Here is a 23,832-nt window from a genome sequence, read left to right as displayed (position 1 = left end):
ATAATGTTCAATTCAACAACGCGTTTCTGTTACTGTACTCACATTACCTATAATTCCTTAATGGTACCTATAAATTCACAATTTTTTTTCTCTCAGAATATAAATTAAAATAGGATTAAATATGTTATTCGTCCTTTAACTTTTAATACATTTTGAAGTTAGTTCATTTTAAAATTTTGGACCAATATAATTCTTTTTTCGAAATATATGAATTTAGTTCTTTTAATCAAATTTTGTTATGTTTATTTGATATTTTAAGTGCGTTTCATAATAGTATTTGACTTAACATTAAAACAAAAATGTGTCAAACAATATAAACAACTCAAATATAATCATGAAATGCGTACGAAACATCAAATAAATCTAATATAGTTTGATTAAAAGGACTAAATTCACATATTTTGAAAGATGAATGACTAAATTGGTCCAAAGTTTTGAAATTGACTAATTCCAAAATTCACTGAAGGTTAAGGGAGCAAAACATATTTAACTCATTAAAAAATATTGGGAATTTATAAAATTTCATGTATGTTCCCTATTGCTATATATATATATATATATATATATATATATATATATATATATATATATATATATATATATATATATACACATGGTTTTTTATAGATAAAATTATGTTGTACTCTCTAAATTTCACGTAAATATTCACCAAGTCTTTGATGTCCATTGATACTACCTTTGATTTTCACTAAATGAATTATTATTTCTCACCGTGAGAACATGAATTATTTAACTTAGTCTTTTACACAATTCAATCTCTTAATTAAGAACATAATAAAAACTATAAAGAAAATCTAAATTTATATTGGCTCCCTCACTATCATTTTAAATAAAGAAAGAAGACTTAGAAACCATTTTCCTGGAGATTTTAATTTGGAAATAGTGTAATAATCTCATGATCTCTTTTACTGTTAACTCGGTTTATTCAAATTTAACTTTTTGATACATAATCAAGAGAATTATTGTTATTGTTGGATAACCACAATTTTTTTTTTTATAAAATTCAAGAAGTTGTATAATTTTCATTTTTGAACCTGTTTCATACATTTTTTTTCATTATTATTTCTTCCTTGCACTTTGTTTTTTGAACTAGGATGACATACATATTTATTGTTATGAGGTATTATTTTCTTGAAAAGTCTTTTTATGCTTTTTTGTGTTTTCTACCTTTTGTCTAAAACTCTCATTTGAAAAGTTCAACTTATGAATAAATATACTTTTCACCTCAAGTTGAAATCTTTAATATTGTATTTGTACTAGGAATTTCAACAATTTAAAGAAATTGAAATAGTTAATTTAGCTTCAGTAATTAAAATAGTTTTGAAATATCTTGTTTGGATAAAGTAATTTAATTTATATTTTAATGCAAATTCAACTTTATTCTTAAGTCTGAATAGAGTTAGTTTGACTTTCGATTCAAAATAACTCGTTTTGACTTTAATCTAATTGATTCTCAAAAATTCAATTTGGATTGACTAAGCCCGTCTTTGACATAAATTAACTCGATTCAACCTTTGGTTTAGAACGATTTGACTATATTTTCATCATGAACCGACTATATTTTCTCATATTACAGCACAAACACAACATAAGTAAATAATTTCATTAAAACACTGGAACCTTAAAAATGTCCAAATATTTAATAAGATAAGACAAATATTATAGTATATTCCAAATATTTAATAAGATAAAAATAAATATTATAGTATATTTTTGCATTCTATATGTAAAAATATCATTGTTGTATTTATTACTTCTTCTATGATATAATGTTTGTGAAAAGGTTAAGAGTTTCCAATCTATTGTAAGAAAATATGTCTGTACCATAATCAATGTTGTCTTTGGTTAGTTAATTCCAAATAGTTCAACTTTTGTCGAAACTTTTCATATCTTGAATACTCATTTAAATATTGTGTTGATTGTTAATGTTTTTTCTTTAATATAAAATATGTAACATAACTTCTGTCACTTAATAGTGTTGGCAGTCCGGATCAATTCAAGTCATTCCATTCCACCTTTATCAAATTTCATACATAAAGAAAGTTTATATTTGACAAACTATTAGAGATATTTTTTTATATGAGATTCCTGGTGTTTGGAATTATTAAAAATAAATTATAATTAATCTATTTTATTACAAAATCAATTTCCCCGTATAAATCTCATCGGAAAAATAATTTCAATTTACAAGTCTTTAATATATTTTGTGTATGTAGAGCTGTCAAAACGGGTAATCCGGTCCGACCCGGCTCGACCCATCACGGGTTGATGATTTAATGAACCAACTCAACCCGACTCACTTTTTAGTGAGCAAAACAAATTTGAATCCGGTCTGGTCCACCACGGATTGGCGGGTTAAACGGGTTGGCTCACGGGTTCACTTAATTAAAAAAAAATTATTTTATTATTTTTTTTTCAGTCAAAACTAAATTGTAATTCTAATTAAAATCTAAATAAACTTTAATACAATCCAAATACAAACCAAAATAAAAAATACAAATTATTTATGTGTTGGATAAAAAGATAACTTAACATGACCCAAATGTAAAGCTCAACTTAATCAAAATAAATAAAAACACTTGTGTGACCCTTTTATCTGCGGGTTGGTGAGTCAACCCGGCTTACCACGGGTTGAATCCAGATGAGTTGGGTTCTAAATGAGTCGGGTCAAGAATCAATCCGTATTGAAATTTATAAAATAATTTCAATCCAACCCGGCCCGAACCCGTGGTGAGCCGTGTTGGCTCGCGGGTTCCAACCCATTTTAACAGATTATGTGTATGTCTACACAAATACACAATATTTATAATAAATCTAAAATACAATTTACATGCTTCAAAACATTCATTCATAATAAATTACATGCTTTAAAAGTATTTATTATAAACGTTTGTATTTTGTGTGAATATATATATTCCTTAGAATATATTTTGTGTCGTATGATTTGGGGTTGGAATAAAATTCTCTCACCTCAATTACATCAGAAGAAAATAACAGCTCAAAAATATTCTTTTTTCCTAATTTTGTGTAAACTTCATCGGAATATGTTATTCTAGCAGGCATAGGTTGTCATTGTAATCGTTATCACCAAATTAACCACTGAAGAAGAAAGACCATCAAATAGCAACATCACAGTTCGTCCTACTATTCATGTTTAATTCTTAATCAAGTTCAAAATGAAGTATAACTGCTACCAGTTTCCAACAATATGATGGATTTGTTGCTAAACCAAGAGTAAATGAAGTTTTAGGACTAATCAATTAAGCTTTCCCATTTAATCTCAATAACTGTTCCATGTCGTTTTCTTTTCCCCTAAATATGTATCCCATATGTTCTTTCCATCACAAAACTAGGGCAAACAAAACATCATATAATCTACTCAGAAAAAGAAATAACGTATGATTTATTTTTTTGTGACTTTTGCTTTCAAATCGTTAAAAGTTGCAAGTTTGGTATAATCTTTGTTTTTTTATATATTTGGGCCTAATCGAATCTTAAATCTAACGTAATCATTGAAAATACTAGTAAACAAAATATTTAATTAATTAAAATGTAAAAATAAGAAGAAATAAACGTATACAAAGTACATGGTTGAATTAAAACTACACAATTTCTAAAATGAAAAAGGACATCAGGAATTAAAAGTCACTAAAATTATAAATTAGCTTAAAATTGAGCATATAACATATAAATACTAAGACACATATACAAATAAATAAATTAAAAGTTGGTAGAAACTAAAGTTATAACATGATATATTTGTGGTGGTAGGTTTAATGTCAATTAGGTTATTAAGGCCAATGTTTTGTTATCTTCTTAACATTATAATAAAGGTGATAAGGAATCCAAAAAACAAAAAATAAAATAAATATAATTAAATGTGACAATGAGTTTAAATAAAGACATAAAAGAGTAGATAATAATTTGAAAGGCTCTTAAATACTGAGTGATTAGAAACTAAAGAGTGGAGAGAGCATCTTAAATCATAAAATTTAATACTGGTCTTAAGCATATTTTCATGAGTCTTTTTCATAACTCCTTTGAAGTTCATCTATCTTGTCTTTTTCCTTTTCATTTTTTCACCCCTTTTATCACATTCTTTTCCATTATTTTTGAAAGTTCTTGTTGAAATAGTTTTTCCAACGTGAACAACTTTTCATTTACACCAATAATACATAGTTGTATGAAAATTTCTTAAACTCAAGAACCGAACTAGAAATCTAACACTAATTAAGATGATTTTATATGCTATAACTACGATTAACAGAAGTTTCATTAACACCCAATTTGTTAATTAGCACATGTTTGAAGCAAAACTTGTTCTAAAAATGCGACAAATTTAAATCAATTAAGTATAACTTACATCAACTAATTAAAATTAATCACGGGCGGGCACACATATTTGACAACACATTTGCATGGGACAATAATTATAACAAGTTGATTTGTGTTGAGAGATATATAGTATGAACCCGTGATTTCAATTGTACTTGTGATATACAGAACCAACTCTCGTGAACAACGATTGACCCAGTGACGCAGAGTTTCCTAATATAGTGCTTTTTTCTGTATACATGACAGAGAGACAGAAAAAGCAACGTGATCAAGTTTTTGCAACAATTTGTATCATGGATCATACTTGCTCAAACCATATTTGTCTATTATTACACACATTACCTATCGTCATATTAAGGTTGCTATCGTTCGTGTTGCCCTCTTTGCAATCTACTTAGAAAAAGGCCAGACACTGAAGTTCACTTTCCAAAGTTTGGTTTTGGATTTTCGGTAATGCATTAACGGGGATCACCATTGCTTTATGCACTCCACCTATTTACTTTGCCAGCTTTCTCATTTTTGTTTTTTTTTTTATCATATTAAATAAGAATTTGCAAGGTAAAACATATTAATAAGACATACTTACATACAATTACTTCCCTGTAGTAGTTGTTCAAAAGGGTTATAGTCTAAATGTGGAGGTAGTTATTGTTTTTATCTTGCTCCTTGCTCCTTATTGTGCTTAGAGTTCCTTTCTCTTATCAAATTGCTTTTTTTTACTTTCGTCTCCTAACTATTGAAATGCTTTGCATTTGTCCACTTTATAACCTGCAAAATTTTTACATGTTTTCCAAAGTAAAGTGCATTTTCAGTTCAACTCATAATCTAGCAACCACTACACCATTTTTAAAGGATGTGTATGATTTTTTACCTTATCTTTTTCTTTTTACAACCCTTAACTTTAAGAATATTATTTTCGCATTAATTTTAAGCTTTGCACCGAGTTTATATACCAATCGGAATATGACATAGTTACATTAGGTAGTTTATATTTTATCCATAACCATGTGTTTAATTAAGTTGTACAAAATACTTCTTCTATATCTACCTTTTTATTCATAAAAATCACCTTGTTTCGGTGAATCCAAATGACCCAAATAATTGCTATCCACATTTTCTACGAGATTGTATTTTGTTTTCCATTTAATTTCATTAAGTGGAAGTGTTAGAAATGAACTTTTAGCTTGATTATGGTTTACTAATGTTACTCTCACCCACCTATCGCACATTTCCCAAAATCTCTTAGCTATTTTACAAAAGAAAAATAAATGTACCACGTTCTATTCAAATTCATTGCATAACTCACATGAAGAAGTACCTAGTGATACACCCCTTTTTATTAAATTAACTTTTGTTAGGATCTTATCCAAAATCACTCTCCATCCAAAGTATTGTGCTTTGAGAGAACCTTTACACTCCAAAAAGAATTAAACATACTAGTGTTCTCCACACTTAGACTGTTTGGCAGTATGGTATATGCAGACCTTACTGAAAACACACCAATAGACCTGCATAATGAGATGTGGTTGTTTTGCATCCTTAATGTTCATGTCCATGACTTGTTTTATTGTAGAATATAACTTTGTTGTGCTTATAAAATATTGCTTTCTTTGAATGGTCTTTGTGAAATATGGTATTCTTCAAAGTAATTTGATAAATGCATGTAAAATTTTGCATCCATAAAATTATTTAAATGAGGCAAATTAATTATTAAAGTTATGTTACTCAAAATATACCGAGCAACCTGCGGGTACCGGCGGGACTGGAGGGGGCCATGCCTCCCCACCACACACACACAATTTTTTATTTCTTTTATAAAACATAACATTTAATGTTAATAAATAATAAAACATAAAATCAAATACAATAAAGAATAAAATATTTATTAAAATATTTTTTATTTTTCTTTTTATTATCTTTTTAGTTTTTCACAAATTGTATTTATCTCGTAGTCTCACGTGTTTCTTTTTGTTTCTAAAGAAAATATGAAAATAGACACAAAGTTATTAATTTTGCTCTCATTTCTCATTTGTTCTCTTTCATTATTGAAAAAAAAATGTGTCTTGTCTTACTTGATACTTAAATATTAATTTAATAGTTAGTATTATATTTTTATCCAATGAGTCTTTTGTGTATTCATTTTGTATGAATATAGAAGAAAAATTAATGTACCATGTATTTTTTCATAAGTAGTTTTTAACTACGACTTGATTATCAAATAATTTTTTTTTTAATAATTACGTCTCAATTTTTTAATAGATTATGATAAATTATTTTTTAATAATAAATTTTAAAAAATAGGTATATTGATGAAGAGATGATTAGTTTAAAATTTCAACCCAGCATTTTATTGTTGATGCTCATAACCATCCGAATTTAAAAAAATTATCAAATATTCTTGAATAATGTCAATCTTTGACAATAAGAGAAAGTTGTTGACATTTTACTTAATTAATGTTTAATTTATCTTATTTTAACTCTTCCTATTTCTATTTCTATTTAAAAAGATCATTTTTTGCAACGAAGATCATAAAAAAATATTGCAGAAGAAATTTTTACTGACAATATGGTTGTTTATATTGAGAAAGGAATAACTACAAATTTTAGTTTTGATTCAATTATTAATAAAGTCAAGATCTTTTAATGTATTATTTTGACTCTCCAAAAAATTCTCGGCCAAAATCCACCGCTACCAGTGGGCCTAAAGGAATGCGAGACAAGCCACGTATTCTCTATAGGACGGGCCAGCTCGACTGACTCGCAATGTGTAGGCCTAATATGGGTTGGACCTAAATGGATCGGGCTAACCGACATTGCCACCTCTAGTTTATAGGAAGAGAAAGTCGGCTCAAAGTCCAAACAAATAAAATTCTTGTTTTAGATTTAAAAAAAAAAGATTTCAAAATATTCTTTTAATACTAATTGCTTTATGTCTCCAGAAAAAGGACTAAAAGTTATTTTTTAGTACTAATTATTTTAGATTTAAAAAGGAATAAAAGATTATTTTTTTCGTACTAATTGTTTTAGATTTAAAATAAATCAAAAATTTCAAAAATAATAATAAAAATGTTTTATTTTTATGTTTGTTTTAGGCATTCCAAATTTTTGAATTGACAGGACTATTATCTTGGTCATTAATTATGGTATTCAATGTGTTTCAAAAAACTAAATGATTTCTTTAGGTTAATTTGTCGTTGTTTTTAATACACCAACTTGGTTTATTACACAGGTCTTGTTGCTTGAAGTATTTGCATAGAGGTATCGGGAACTATGGTAGCAAGTGTTATGGTAACAGTGCAATAAACAATGTTAGTTGTATTGTATCCATAGAATACAGTAAAGCTTCTTGGAAATTAGAATGAAATCAACAACTGGTCAATAACTATAAAAGGACCTGCTTATCGTCCAAATTATTTTCATTTTTATGGTCTTATCAGAAACTATCATATACATGGAGAGTCATTGGGAATTGAAGTGTTGCTGGGTATGGTCTGAATCTTTGGTCAAATCTTATCTCGCTAGGGTCACTAGAAGAACAATCATTACCCCCAAAAATTTGGAATCAAATCTTAAAAGGGAATGTAGTTAAAATTAAGGATGGTTGCAAATTTCATACTTGAAGCACATAGATTACAAAATTTAAAACTTTCTTTCATTCAAAGGATTGTGTTCATCGTCAGGGGAGATATCAAGAAGAATGTCACTCGAATAACAAAATTTCTTGGTGATATTTTAAATGAATATGTTAAATTTGAGATTTTAATATAATATAAAAAAACACGTGTAAAATAAAAAATGATATCAAAGTTAAAAACTTTCTAAAATCTAAAAACTAAAATTTAAATAAAAACATAAAAATCAGCACGAGGGATGGAGAATTAAAATAAAAACAAAGACTATAATTTAACCTTATTTTTTACTGATATTCTTTAATCAATTTTTTTTTTCTATCAAGGAAGAATACAACTTGTTGTTGCATGTTCACCATAGTCACGTTTTAGAAATTAGAATAGAATAATGACCTAAATAAAAGTGTGATTCAGTTGTTGCATTTTGAGGTGGCTAAACTAGAAAGAGCAGCTCTTGATTCACATTCCCACGTATTAGGAGGCAAAAACATAAAGAAGTAGCTTCGGGAAGTTGAACTACCCAAGTGGACATTCTACCAACACTTGCTTCCATTCATCATAAATGCCATTTCAAATGGGTAACAATAAGCAATACCTTCATTCACATCTCTTCCATTTTCTGATTTAAACTCTTCTCATTCGTATCTATCTATGGCGGGTTTCTTCTCCCTTCTCAGGCGTGTCTACCTCACCGCCTACAATTTTACCCTCTTCATTGGATGGTACTCTCTCTCTCTCAATTTCTCTTTTTTCGCTGTCAACCTCCTTGTTTCTGCATGTCACTGCTCAAGTTTGTCGATCTGCGCAGGTTTCAGGTTCTGTTTACTGTTCTGAAGACGCTGAAGGAATCGGGCCATGAAAACTTATACCGTGCTGCCGAAAAGCCTTTGCTTTTTTCTCAAACTGCAGCTGTTCTTGAGGTATTCTAGTTAAGAAAAGAAGTAATTTTTGTTAACTCTGGAGACACCCTTTTTTTGTTGGATTGGAAAATGTTCAAGTTTTCTTGTGGGAATTAACTTGAGTTTCAACTTTTGTTTCATGTGGTTTTTGGTGCGGCTTGCTAGATTCTTCATGGTTTGGTCGGTGAGTACGCCTATGCTCATTGCAATTACGTAGGGTTGGGAAAAATGGGAATTTAGTACAGACCAAGTTTGTATTAATTTCCTTATATCATTGTTATTTGTCGAATCAAACAGCGACATTTGAGTATCACCATTTTTAATTATGTTAAATATTTAGTGCGCAAGCAAAGAAAACATTCATGTCAGTAATGGCAATAATAGAAAGAACTTGGACTTTGTTCACAAATCAATTAATGTTAATAATATCTGTATTCTCCTTTGTTGTTTACCGTTGACAAAGGTCTGGTGCGGTCTCCAGTGACAGCAACCTTGCCACAGATAGGTTCAAGGTTGTTCGTGGTTTGGGGTATTTTATGGAGTTTCCCCGAGGTTAAGATAAACTTGAACTTTTTTATTTTTATTTTGCTTCCTTTAATAAATCAATTCCACTTTCAGTAATATTCTTTTATTGAAAATTTACCTATATCTGTGAATGAAGACTCGGACTCATGTGCTCGTTACCTCCCTACTAATCAGCTGGTCCATCACCGAGGCAAGTTTTTCATGGTTGCTTTCATCATGTTGTTGTGTTTGTACTTGATCGTGTCTGTTTCCATTTCCATCAGTATGTTTATGTATTTTAAATTCAGCCATCATAGTGAAAGATCAAACTGCATATTTTCTGGGGATAAATGTCATTGTGAGAGTTGGCTAGAATTTGGATTTCCTGCAGGGTTTTTTTGTATTGTTTCTCTATTGTGCCTTCATAATATACTGATTACCACAAATTTTGACATTTTAAAATATATTAAAAAGATATTTAAAGTACCAACATAGTGTATTTTTAATGCTCAGCAAAGGACAGCATCCAAAAACCTAGTAGAGAATCTGGACTCAAGTTGGCTCTTAAGAATCGTATAGTGTGTAGGATGTAGTGGAAAGGCATTTGATCTTTTAAGTCACCAATCCAGCGGAAAAGAGAAACACTACCACCTTCAAAACAGCCTCAGTTACAACTATTGATCCACTCAGTTTTTTGAAATGATGTTCTAGTTTGATGAGTCTAGGTTATGTCTAACAGTGCAAGCATGTTATATGACTTAAACTTCCTTTAAGTTGATCTGCAATAATTGTGCGGACACAAATATAACAGTTTCTAAACATCTGATTCTTAAACATATCAAGGTAATCTGGTAGAACCCAACAAACTCCACCAAAACTGCTGACATGATAGCAGGTAGAAGGATGTCCACTACAAATAAATAAAATTTAAAGGGAAAACACTTAGAAGTGAGCACAAGAAGGTTAAGTTAAAACAGAAAAGTGCAGATATAGGGTCAAGCCATGATGCAAAGGCCACAGTTGAGTGGAAGTAGTGATAGGTTTGGCAGAAAAGGGCCAGAGACTCAAAGATGATTGGAAAAAATGGAGAGCAGAGGCTGAGGATGGCAAAAACTGTCACAGTTGTTAATAAAATGTTGGGAAATACCAGAAATGTTGCTGGAGAAGGGTGGGTGTTTATTGGATGAAGAACATGGTGCTACTTCATAACAGAGTGTGTATAAATGATTGAGAAAATAGTGTTTGAGTTCTGATTCAAAGAAGGGGACCAAATCCCAAGTTCACCGTTCTAAAATTACAATGTTTCATATTTGAAATAGTGTTTTGCAACGTTCTCTGTTAGTTCTGACTCAAGCTATGATCTTTTGTCTGATATCACTGCTGCGGCAGCCACCACCTCAAACTGCGATGCGGTCCTTACTACCTTTTTCCTTCACTCTCCTTTCTAGAGTCCCTGGTCTCTTCATCCGTTTACTGTAGTACCTGACGTTCCTTACCCTTGCAATAATGCCTATATGGAAGAACTTCTAGTCACACTTAAGATATGCCCTTTCACACTCCTTTCTTGAATTTCTCTGAAGTTCATGAACCTTTGTATGGAAGCAGTCTTGGCCTTGGGAATGTCTTTTGATTCTGCTGTCCCCATGTTTCATCCCAAACTATGCTTGGTATGCCATCTGTCCAGTTCGCTCAATTGAGTTTCTCTCTTCAGTTTTTTATTTGATCTGCATAATCTGAGTTAGCCCAGTTGCAAAAGTTCTCGATTTTTGAATTTATCTACGCCTTTAATCCATTAAAAAAATGCACCTAAGGGTATTTCTCACAGGATTCAACAAATATGTGCAGTCACCTCCTCAAACTGTCTCTGTTACTATGTCATGGTTCCCCTTTGGCCAAAGGGAAATCAGTTCGTAAGGGGATCTAGTTTGACTATCATGAAGTTGGTTTTGCATTCAATTCCTCCCCTTGGTTCTAGGGGTGACCAGGGAAACAGGATCCTGCCAAACCCAAAATATCTAGTTTGGTTTAACATGGATATGGTCATGCTCAGATGTCTCTAATTTGTTTTGTCAGCATACAAACCCCTACAATTAGCAAGAAACTGCATTTTTGCTCACAACATGATAACGTGCTTAGGCTTTTGAGAAAATTACACTAATTTCCCATTAGGTTTTTTGACATTGCACACCTCCCCTATGTTTCTTTAAATCTTTCAACAACCTCACACTTATAGGGTTATATGGTGTAATATTTTTAAAACAATTAGGAGGATCGTTTGACATATAAGGGGGGTCAATGTAATAATTTCTGAACACTTAAAGGGGTTAGTGTAGTGATGAAAAAAGGAGGAGCATCTGGGGTAATTCAACAAAACTCTAGCCTTGTGTTTGGATGGAGCATTTCAACAATGCTTAGAAATTGAAATACTTTGCATTTGAATTGCTTGCAATTAAATTCCATTCATTTTTAAATAATTTGTTTGGATAAGGAAATTAAAATACCTTACATTTCAATTTCTTGTTTGGAAAAAAAAATTGAATTTATTGTGAGATAAAATTTAATTTTAACAATATTTATTTTAGGTTTAATTATGTTTTGAGTTCATGATAAATTTGGAAACTCGACGATCAAGAAGGGCCCGACGACACAGACGAGTCTGGCGACCTGGACGGGCCTGACGACCTGGACGGGTCCGACGACCTAGACGGGCCAACGACCTGGACGGGTCCAACTACTCGGACGGGCCTTCCAAACCGTCGGGCTCGTCTAGGTCGTCCGGATAGTTTGACTCGTCCGAGTCGTCGGGCCCATCTGTGTCGTTGGGACCGTCCATGTCGTCGTGTCCGTCTAGATCATCGGGCTTGACGGTTTGGAAGGGTTTGTTTGGGTTGTCGAGTCCGTCCAGGTCGTCGGGCCCGAAGGTTTGGAAGGGCCCGTTCGGGTCGTCGGGCCCATCTGGATCGTCGGGCTCGTTAGGGTCGTCGGACCCGTCTGGATTGTTGGGCTCGTTAAATCATTGGTCTTGTCCGGATAGTCTGCGCCGTCCGAGTCGTCGGGCCATTCTGGGTCGTCGGACCCGTTCTGGTCGTAAGGCTCGTCCGGGTCGTCGGGCCCGTTCGGGTCAACGGACATGCTTGTCTTGATCATCGAGCCCATTCAGGTCGTTAAACCCATCTAGGTCCTCGGGCCCGTCTAGGTCGTCGGACCCATCTGGATAAGGGGTGGCAAACGGGCCAGCCCGGCCGGTATGTGGCCCGTCAAAAAACGGGTCGGGATGGGCTGGCCCGTCAAACAGAAACGGGCCAATAGTCACAACCCGTCCCGTATAGGACGGGCTAACGGGCCGGGCCGAGCTGGCCCGTCTAGTTTTTTTTTTTTTTTAATTAGTTTTCAAATTTTTTAATTTGTTTTATTTTTTAAATTTGTTTATATATACATATAAATTATTATTAAAGTCATATTTAATCAAATAAAATATTATTTTAACTTTTAATTGATTAGTTAATGTTTTTAATTAGATAAGTTAAAATAATTATTAAATTTACATATTAAATTATTCAATTATAACTAATAATTCAAACTTAATTTGTAGGTGTTAATGATTTAAATTACAATACTATTATATATTTATACATTTAAAATATATAATCTAAAAAATTAATCTTTTTAATTATTTTTATTTTATTTTATTTTTTTAAAACGGGCCAGGATGGGCTGGCCCGTACTTTGGCCCGTCAAGTTGACGGGCTGGACGGGACGGGGCAGAACGGACTGACGGGTTGAAATCTTCAACCCAACTCGTTCCTTTTAGCACGGGCTGACGGGCTGGCCCGTTGGGCCCAGCCCGTTTTGCCACCCCTAGTCTGGATCGTTGAGCCCATTCGGGTCGTTGGACCCGTCTGGGTCGTCGGACCTGTCTGGATCGTTGGACCCGTCTGGGTCGTCGGACCCGTCTGGATTGTTGAGCCCATTCGGGTCATCGGACCCGTTTGAATCGTCGGCCCCGTTTGTGTCATCGGGCCTACCAAAGAGTCTAGAATATGAGGTTGAGTGAGAAGAATTTCAAATTCCACCTATTTTGAGGGTATTTAAATTTCTACTAATTTAGCTTATTGAAATCCCTCAAAAAAATGCTTGCATTTGAAATGCTTTTTAATTTTTGTATCCAAACAAAGCATTTCATTACAAAGCAATCTAAATTCTTCAAAAAAATGAATTACTTCATTAAAATACTCTATCCAAACACACTCTAGGAGTTTTAGTGTAATTTATGAGGCTTTTAAGACCATTTCACCTCAAAGTTCAGACTAACTCCTTATTATGGCCATGCGATATCTCGCTAACTGACACCTATACTATATATCATTGGGGCCCAATATTTTGAAATAAATTGCGCACAAAACCCCTTCTGAACAGTAAGTTCAGTTTGCATATTAAGACATGATTTGGGTGATTGCCAAAGAAGCCTTATAGACTTGGTTGGTGCCCTGACTTGCCTTACAATTCTTCTTTTGCTCATGGTAAACATACCTTGTAATCCATGGCAAAATAATTTATTGAGAAGGGAAGAGAACTATTAACAACAATCAATATTGATGATACTCTTTGCTGTGCTGTAATAATTGTAGATTATTCGCTATTTTTTCTTTGGCTTGAAAGAGGCATTTGGGTCTGCCCCTTCATGGCTTTTGTGGCTCAGGTATGAAGTTGAATTTGGAATTCTGTATTTGATATGATAATCATTCTCATATTCCTGACTTCCTGTTATATGGACTGCACTCTTTTGTTCTGGCAGGTATAGCACCTTTTTAGTGCTATATCCAACAGGCATCAGCAGCGAAGTTGGTCTGATATACAATGCCTTGCCATTCATCAAGGTACAGATTTAGAGCAGCAAATGTCCACAATGCTTTTAGAATCCCATTGGTTTGGTTCTGTTTGTTCACCAGGAATGCATATTTTCTCTTTTGCCCTTGTATTCACCAAAAGGAACTTATGAAGTTTGAAGGCAAAAGCTTTATCCTCTTTTTGTGATTTTTTTTTTTCTCCATTGCCCTCAAGTTTCGTGTTTATTGATCTTTTGAAACCTGACCACCTGCTATATTTTGGGATTCTCAAAGATATAACGGAGAAATGGGAAAAAAGATTTGATAGTCTGTGACTCATGAATAGGATTGACTGAAACTATTTGATATGGTGTTTTTTCATTACCAAGTTAACGAGCTCAGTATTTTTCAGGCATCAGAGAAGTACTGCATAAGGATGCCAAACAAATGGAACTTCTCTTTCGATTACTTTTGTGCTGCTATTGTTGTATTGGGAATCTATGTTCCAGGCATGAGCTTAACATCTTTCTCACCATTAATTTGTGCTTTGACTAACATTCCTCTTGTTAACCTTATTAATCTTTTGCATGGCATCATAATTCTATGCAGGTAGCATACACATGTATAGTTACATGCTTGCACAGAGGAAGAAAGCTCTGATGAAATCAAAGAAAGAGTAGAGTAGCATTGTGGTGTGTTCACTTTTGTTTATTTTTGTCCAAACATAGGAAGGATATGGACATGTCTTGCTTCGGATTCACGTGTAAGATAAATCCTTAAAAGTCAAAACAATGAAGAGATGGAAATTAAATTATTTTATTCTGTCGTGCTAAATTCCTATGTCAAATCAATTGGTCAAATGATTGGCTCAGAAAGGACTCAACAAACCAAGTTTCCGAGACAGTTTTCTCCTTCCAGAAAATCTCTATATCGAGAAATTCTAATTGAAAATTATTAAAATAAAAAAAGTTTCGGGTAAAATATAGTTTCCAGTTAATATGCATTGTCAATTTTTGTTTTAATATAAATAATAGAAAGTTATCTTGTTTTCTTATGTTTTGGGTGTAGAGATCTAATGTCTATTTAAGCAATTTTGTCCAATCTTCATGTTTTCATTCCAGTTTGTTCAATTCAACTCTCGTTCGTTCGGTTCTCTTATTAATCGATATACCTTTTAAAGAGGTTTCTTGATGTTTAAGTCAGTAATGATTTGATCGGTAATGTCAATTTATGTTGTAATAAATGTGAGAAAAAAATTTCAACAACTACACCTTTGACTTTTATTTATAATTTTTTACGTGGTTCCGTGATTAGGATTGGTCTAATCAAGGTCCAATTGCTTTTTAAACTTGATTACAAGCTTTTTTATGATAATTATCAAGCTTATTTACTCTTGTTGTTGTTTAGCACTACACCCGTGTGACGTCAATACACAAGCGTGGTTGTCGATTAGTCGATGTTACACGTTTTCATAATCTTCGAAGTGATCACCAAATCATAGTAATGTGTCAAGCATCACTTTGACCTCCGACAGCTAGTCGATGTAGCACATATCTTCATATGTCGAGCATCTTAGCTTGAACGGTCAATGGTTGATCGATGTCGCACATATCCTTATATGTTGAGCATCACAACTTTATCGTAGACACTATAGGCGATTGACTATACACTTCAAATAAAAATCACATAAATTTTTGCTTGAACCAAACCTTCTTTTGTGTGATCATTTTCCTTCTTGCATTCATTTCTCTCTTTCTCTCATAAGTCTGTCAAATGGTTTCTCCTTTTTATTCTAAAAGAGTCAAGAGATCAACTATAAAGAAGGGGAAAGTGGTGACCATATTTTCATTCATATTTAGAATAATTAGTCTTACCTTTTTGGATTACAATGTTAGAATTAATTGACGAATTAATTTTATTACGTGACTCATTTTAAATATTATGATAGGTCCAAATGTGATTTAATAAAATATAAGGATCTATTGGTTATTATGGAAAGTCGTAATAAAATAAAATAAATATAAAAAAAAACTTAGTCCAACTTGATGGACATTGGTTTATAAAAGGGGATTAGGATTCGTCTATGGCCATGAGGTCTTTCACACGGAGCCATCAAGAGAAAGAGCGTGAGAGGAGAAAAAAAGGCAACGACATAAATTGGGAAGACGAGGTTAAGAACAAAGATTGAAGAACACATTCTCATTGGATCTCTCATAGATCAAGGTGGTTAGTATTCTATTATGACTTATGTAGTGAATGTGTAAGAATCGTAAATATTAAGATCCTAAAGTAGTTTTCTATAATGAATTATTATCATTATCATATGAAAAACTATAATTTATTCACATACAACTGAGACAAACAAAATTTATTGTTTTAATTGAAATTTGTCCAAGTAGGATTATCTAAGTTTCAAATAAAATCATTTCATAAAAATCAATTTAAGTCTCCAAAGATATTAGAGGATCCAATATATTATATTCACCTTCGTCAAACCGTCTAATTAAACGAGTTTCATCAAAAGTCTAATACGTTGACATGAATTATATGGTTAAGTACCCACATCCTCTCTAAGGGTGTGTTCCTTTGGGGGATGGATGTGGGGGAGAATGTAAAGATGAATTTGTGTAGATTTGAGTAGATGGATTTTTGTGTTTTTTTTTAGTAGATTTAGAGGGTAAAATGAGTGGATTTGGAGATAAGTTTTATAAAAGTTAGTGAAAGATTTGATTGATGTGATAAAAAAATAAATTGTAAAAATAGATGAAATTAGAAAGTTACCAAAATACCCTTGATAGAAAAAGAGAATGATTTTTGTAATTTGATGTTATAAAAATAATTATAATTAATTATTATAAATTAAAAAAAATTAAAATAAAAAAAATTAAATTTTTATGAATGTAAAAAAAACTATACAATTAAATTTTAAAAGAAAGTTAAACAATTAAATTTTAAACAAAATTTATATGAAGTTTAAAAAAAAATTAAAAAAAAAAGTAAAAACAAGTTAAAAAAGATTAAAAAATTAAAAAAAAAAGTAAAAAAAAGGTAAAAAAAAAAGTAAAAAGTAAAAGTAAAAAATAAAAAAAAATAAAACCATTGACACCGGTGTCGGTGTCGTCCTTCACAAAACAAGGCACCGGTTACGTAACTGGTGTCATCCCCCTTCTATAACAACAACACACTGATGTCATCCCCCTCCATAACACACCGCAACACTCTCACAGACAGCACCGCAACACCGGTGGATTACCAACAAACAACCACACCACCACCTCAACGCACGACCACTCCTTTTCCTCGACCATCACACCCCAAACCACCTCATCTTCTTCCCCCTCCTTCCATGCACTCAACAATCACACACCATAACTCACCTCTCAAAATCGCGGATGAGCTTCACAAACAAACAAATACCGGTCACAAACAAGTAAAATGCGAAGGGTAATTTCGTAAAGAACTGATTATACTCGCTTATCCTCTCATTTTTTAGAGGATGAAATAATACGTTCATCCTTCAAATCTTCACTTCCATATCTCTTCAAATGACTGAAACCGAACACGCTCCAAAACCAAATCCGCTCTCTCAAATGCATTGAAACAATGAAACACACCCAAACGAACACTGCTCAAATGTTCTAACATATATCTTTTGTTGTTGAAAAAAATTAAAGTCACAAAACATCTATAATTAATACAACAATAAACAGTGTAATAGAACTTTGAACAGTCTAATAGACATTTGAACGTACTAACAATGCCAATGATAATTTAAATTATATGATTTTATTCAAAAATTACACAATCCAATTCTGAAAAGAAACAATTACAAACTTAGTAATTATAATATCATTTGATTTGTTTCGATAACTATAATAGAGGTAAGAACGTGTTGAAAGTTGCATCATAACTTTTCTACATAAGTTATATCATTTTATAATATCACAACTATTATATTAATATATTAGTTATATATTACTGTAAAGTTTTAAAAATATTTTATTGTATTCAACAATGACATCTAAATATTAATTTAATATTATAGTAATATATTCATTTATAATTGTTCTTTTCAAGGTCTGCCTAGCTGGAATTCTTTCTAACAAAGTTTCAATAAATTAAAACGGTGATATTTTAAAACATATGATAAGTAAGTAATATTTTTGTTTATTTACTAAATTTTAAAATTCTTTATCTCATTAAATTTTTTTCTCCATATAATTTTAAATGATAAAAATTGAAAGTAATATATATATATATATATATATATATATATATATATAATAGTACGACAAGAAAATAAAATTCAATGATTTCAAGACATTAAGATAAAACATAAAGAAAATATGATTATAAAGATAAGCTAATATTTAACTACTAAAAATAAAAATTGTATGACTATAGGATTAAATACAAATTGTATGACTATATATTAAATAAAAATTGTATTACTACAAACACAAAAATCATATGATTCAATATAATATAAAATCATTTGATCATTGAAAAGAATGATTATCCTTTATACTAATTTCATTATTTCATCACTTGTGGCACTTCTAATTTCTTCTAAATTTATATATATATATATATATATATATATATATATATATATATATATATATATATATATATATCCTAAATTACTAAATTAAAAATAAGATGATTTTTCTTCGTCTTTAATATTTTGATGTTTTTCTTATCTTAAATTATTAAATTAGAGATGAGATGACTTTTTCTATCTTTATTACGTTGAGGTTCTTTTTACTAAATTATTAACTTATCTTATTTTATATGTTGAGGATCTTTTTACTAAATTACTAAATTATCTTATTTGAATATATTGATGTTATTTTTACTGAATTACTAAATTATCTTATCTTTAATATGTTGATGTTCTTTTTAATAAATTACTAAATTATCTTATATTTAATATGTTGATGTTCTTTTTACTAAATTACTAAATTATATTTAATATGTTGATGTTCTTTTTATTAAATTACTAAATTATCTTATTTTTAATACATTGATGTTCTTTTCACTAACTTACTAAATTATCTTATCTTTAATATGTTGACGTTCTTCCTACTAAATTACTAAATTATCTTATCTTTAATATGTCGATGTTCTTTTTATTAAGTCACTAAATTATTTTTAATATTTGATGTTCTTTTTACTAAATTACTAAATTATCTTTAATATCTTATTCTTTTTGTCAGAAATTACTAAATTATCTTTAGTAATATCTTGATGTTCTTCTTATCCTAAATTACTAAATTATCTTTAATAATATCTTGATGTTCCTTTTATCCTAACTTACTATATTAGAAATAAGACGACTCCTCTCCATCTTTAATATTTTGATTTTCTTTTTATACTAAATTAAAAATGAGATGACGCGATATGACTCCTCCCCATCTTTCATATATCTTGATATTCTTTTTATCCTAAATTACTATATTAGAAATGAGATGATTTCTCTCTATCTTTAATATCTTGATGTTCTTTCTATACTAAATTACTAAATTAGAAATGAGATGACTCTTTCCCATATTTCATATTTTGATGTTCTTTTTCATCCTAACTTACTATATAAATTATTAAATTAGAAATGAGATGACTCCTCTCCGTCTTTAATATCTTATTCTAAATTACTAAATTAGAAATGAGACTAAATTACTAAATTAGAAATGAGACTAAATTATTAAATTAGAGATGAGATGACTTTTGTTCTTTTTTATCCTAAATTACTAAATTAGAAATGAGACTAAATTACTAATTTAGTAATGAGACTAATTATTAAATTAGAAATGAGACGACTCATTCTCATCTTTCATATCTTATGCTCTTTTTTATCCTAAATTACTAAATTTAGGAATGAGACTCCTTCCCATCTTTTATAATGTTCTTTTTTATCCTAAATTACTAAATTAGAAATGAGACTAAATTACTAAATTAGAAATGAGATGACTCATTCTCATCTTTCATATGTTATGTTCTTTTTTATCCTAAATTACTAAATGTAGGAATGAGACTCCTTCCCATCTTTCATAATGTTCTTTTTTATCCTAAATTACTAAATTAGAAATGAGACTAAATTACTAAATTAGAAATGAGAGGACTCATTCTCATCTTTCATATCTTATGTTTCTTTTTATACTAAATTACTAAATTTTGGAATGAGATGACTCCTTCCGAGGCATCTTATGTTTTTTTATCCTAAATTACTACATTTAAGAATGAGACTAAATTATTAAATTACAAATGAGATGACTCCTCCATCTTTCATATCTTATGTTCTTTATTATCCTAAATTATTAAATTTAGGAATGAGATGACTCTTCTCCATCTTTTATCTCTTCTCATCCTTTATATTCTTTCGATCTACTCTACAAATGAGATGACTCTTTTTCATCTTTTATCTCTTCTCATCTTTTATATTCTTTCGATCTACTCTAAAAATGAGATGACTTCTCTCCATCTTTTATCTCTTCTCATCTTTTAAATTCTTTCGATCTACTCTAGAAATGAGATGACTCTTCTCCATCTTTTATCTCTTCTCATCTTTTATATTCTTTCGATCTACTTTAGAAATAAGATGACTCTTCTCCATATCTTTCTCTTCTCATCTTTTAAATTCTTTCGATCTATTTAGAAATGAAATGACTCTTCTCCATCTTTTATATTCTTTTTATCTACCTTCAAAATGAGATGACTCATCTCTCCTCATAATTCTTTGTATCTATATTTTATACTTGGTATAATATTAAACTAAAAAAATAAAATACAAAAAATAAATATAAAAGTTTGAATATAATTTAAATATTCTATTCATATAAATACGATATGAATATAATATTTAAATTAAATACTATAAATCTATTTATTTAGTATTATTTAATATTTAATACTATTTAGTATTTAATAATATAGGACATCTATATGTATCGAGAAATATAATTTTATTGATAGGAACTTTTTTTTTAATTGAAAAAGTAAATCAAAATATTTGATAGAAGAAGAATTTTAATCCAATTATATATATATATATATATATATATATATATTAACATTTATATTATTTCATATTTTTTAACCCTCATGTTGATAACCTCATGGTAAAATGGGAAACATAAGAACGACATAAAAGTCTTTTAACTCTCATTGCTTCATTGTTTAGGGAACACAAGAAAAATAATTTATCTATTTCTAATTAAATTACATATATTGAGAAACAAATAAGAATAAAACTTTCAAGAAAAATACCTGACTGCAATGATCTTAAGACTTTATTTCCTTCAAAAACAATTTAAGGCTTTACGTGTGTATCACACTGTGGAAGATTGATTTTGTTTTTGTTGTGTCACTCACTACCTTTTATATCTTTTTAAGTTGGTGTTATTCTATCTTATTGAAAATCACTCGGGCCTACATCTATCTTTAGCTCCTAACTCATAAAAACTAAATCTAATTTTTATTTTATTTTCAGTAATAAAATAAATCTTATTAAATCATATTTAAATTTTGATTCATCAATTTTTTAATTAAGTCTTACTTAATTAAAACTTTATTAATTGTACTTTTGGTATTGCAAAAAAGTACAATAATATTCTTCTAAGAGAAAATATATCAATTAATTAACATTAAACCCTTTAATTTAATCAATAATACTTTTCTTGTCCAACAAAAACTAGAACATTGTTAGTTAATGTGTGACCGGAATGTTCTTTACTAAATTGGTAATAAATTAACTCATTAATTTATTAATGGCATCTAGCAACACTCTTTAACGATCCGATCATATTAAATATCTTTTATTTTTGAATCAATAAAAGATTAATATAATATTTTTTCCCATTAAATTTTTATGTTAACTTTAAAGTATGGTATAACTATCAAATTCTTATAAGTTAATAAACAATGAATGACTACCCTGGCCAAGGTTTTTATTTATATAGAGTTCAAACTCACTACCAAGAGTTGATGGATTATTTATTGATTAATCATTAATTCCACAAGAATTATATATTTCTTCAAAATAATTTCCCATTGACAATTCAAAGGTAATCTTAATTATAAGGAATTCCCCCTTGAGTCAGTTTAATGGTTATATATCTATTTGGATCATTTATATGTATAACTTAAAAAATGAGATCTTTTAATCTTTATCTGATGAAAATCACTACAAACATATCGATCTATCCAAATTAATGATGTCTTATCCTTAATATTCCTATGATCAAAAACAATTTAAATTAAAATTATATAAAACTTATTTCTCATTATTATAATTTTTATTATAACAATAAGTCATTAATTCCAATTAAGGATCTTATCATATTAATTCAATAAATATCACAATGAAATCAATAATAATACAATTTTATTATTACTAACATGACAAATTTGATCTATAACATACCTCAATTTCAACACAACTATTAGTGAGGATGGTTATCCATTGATCGAGGATGCTTGTTTCAAATTATTTGGATGATATCTGAGAGTGGATATGGAGAGATGAGGGCAAGGATTCATCTTTGTGTTTTAGAAAGATACGAGGAGATGGGCGGTTCACTTTGACTACTTGACTAATGTGATTACCCACCTATTTTGTTGGTCAAGTAAAACACTGAGATATGTTTTTAGCTTTGTACATTATGAAAACTAATATGTTTGTTTAATTCTATTTAGAACAAAAATTTGTAATAATAATAATAACCATAAAATAATACTAATACTAATAATAATAACAAATTATATTTTTATAATTTTAAATAACAATTTTAATTTTTTTAATATAATTTTATTATTTATATTTAAATTTATTTATTAAAACATTTTTAATCTATCACTTTATCACATCATACGCAAACTTTCGTCTTAATACCACTCAAATCGTGACATTTTTTCTTTAATTTAAACAAAACTTATTCTCTATCTCCTCAAATCCATTTACTCATTCATACTCAAATCATTTTTTCAATCCAAACACATCTTTATTATTTTTTATAGTTGGTGTCATGAGTTTTTTTATATACTATCACTGTAAGCTATTTTGTTCTAAATATAATTATTATTGTTGTTGATCGATTGACATTTATGATAAAGTGAAGGTAACAAATATGGTTTAAATACTATTTTGGTCTCTCTTTTGGTCCAGTTTGTTGAATTTGATTCTTTTTTTTTTGTCTGTTCAATTTGGTCATTGATTTGCTAAATTATGTTCAATTTCATTTTTTTCGTTGACGCCATTTAAATTGATAATGAGAGAGTGTACAGACTGACAATGTTCACATGACGTGACACTGTTCACATTATGACTAGTTGTGTTTTATTCAAATAAGTCCTTAATTTAGTTAAATTTGTTCAATTTAGTCTCATCCTCTATTTCATGACCCTTCACCAGTGTCACCACCACCAATGTCGCTGCCACCACCACCACCATCACCACTACTATTGTCGTTGCCACTACCACCACCACCAAACTAAAAACACCACTAACACCCTATAGCCACCACCAACACCACAACCACAATCACAACCACTACCTTACTAAAACTGCTGCCACCACCAAACTAAATCCACAACCACCACAACCACTCTGCAACTACCAAC

General features: G+C 30.1%; 1 protein-coding gene across 1 annotated transcript; it reads left to right on the top strand.

Annotated features, from left to right (window-relative positions):
• The first annotated feature begins 8,515 nt into the window (after positions 1-8,515).
• LOC114171090 (very-long-chain (3R)-3-hydroxyacyl-CoA dehydratase PASTICCINO 2A-like) lies at positions 8,516-15,028 on the top strand. The gene is made up of 9 exons (XM_028056331.2): positions 8,516-8,707; positions 8,794-8,905; positions 9,050-9,068; positions 9,348-9,436; positions 9,546-9,599; positions 14,017-14,087; positions 14,184-14,265; positions 14,627-14,723; positions 14,824-15,028. Exons 1-9 carry the CDS (start codon positions 8,637-8,639, stop codon positions 14,892-14,894), a joined length of 666 nt encoding a protein of 221 aa, XP_027912132.1. The 5' UTR covers positions 8,516-8,636; the 3' UTR covers positions 14,895-15,028.
• The last annotated feature ends 8,804 nt before the right edge of the window (positions 15,029-23,832 follow it).

This window comes from Vigna unguiculata, chromosome 2 (genome assembly GCF_037176805.1).
Source record: "Vigna unguiculata cultivar grain cowpea cultivar isolate G323 ecotype 2 chromosome 2, ASM3717680v1, whole genome shotgun sequence".
Classification (NCBI taxonomy): domain Eukaryota; kingdom Viridiplantae; phylum Streptophyta; class Magnoliopsida; order Fabales; family Fabaceae; genus Vigna; species Vigna unguiculata.
This window is presented reverse-complemented; position numbering and strand designations above follow the sequence as displayed.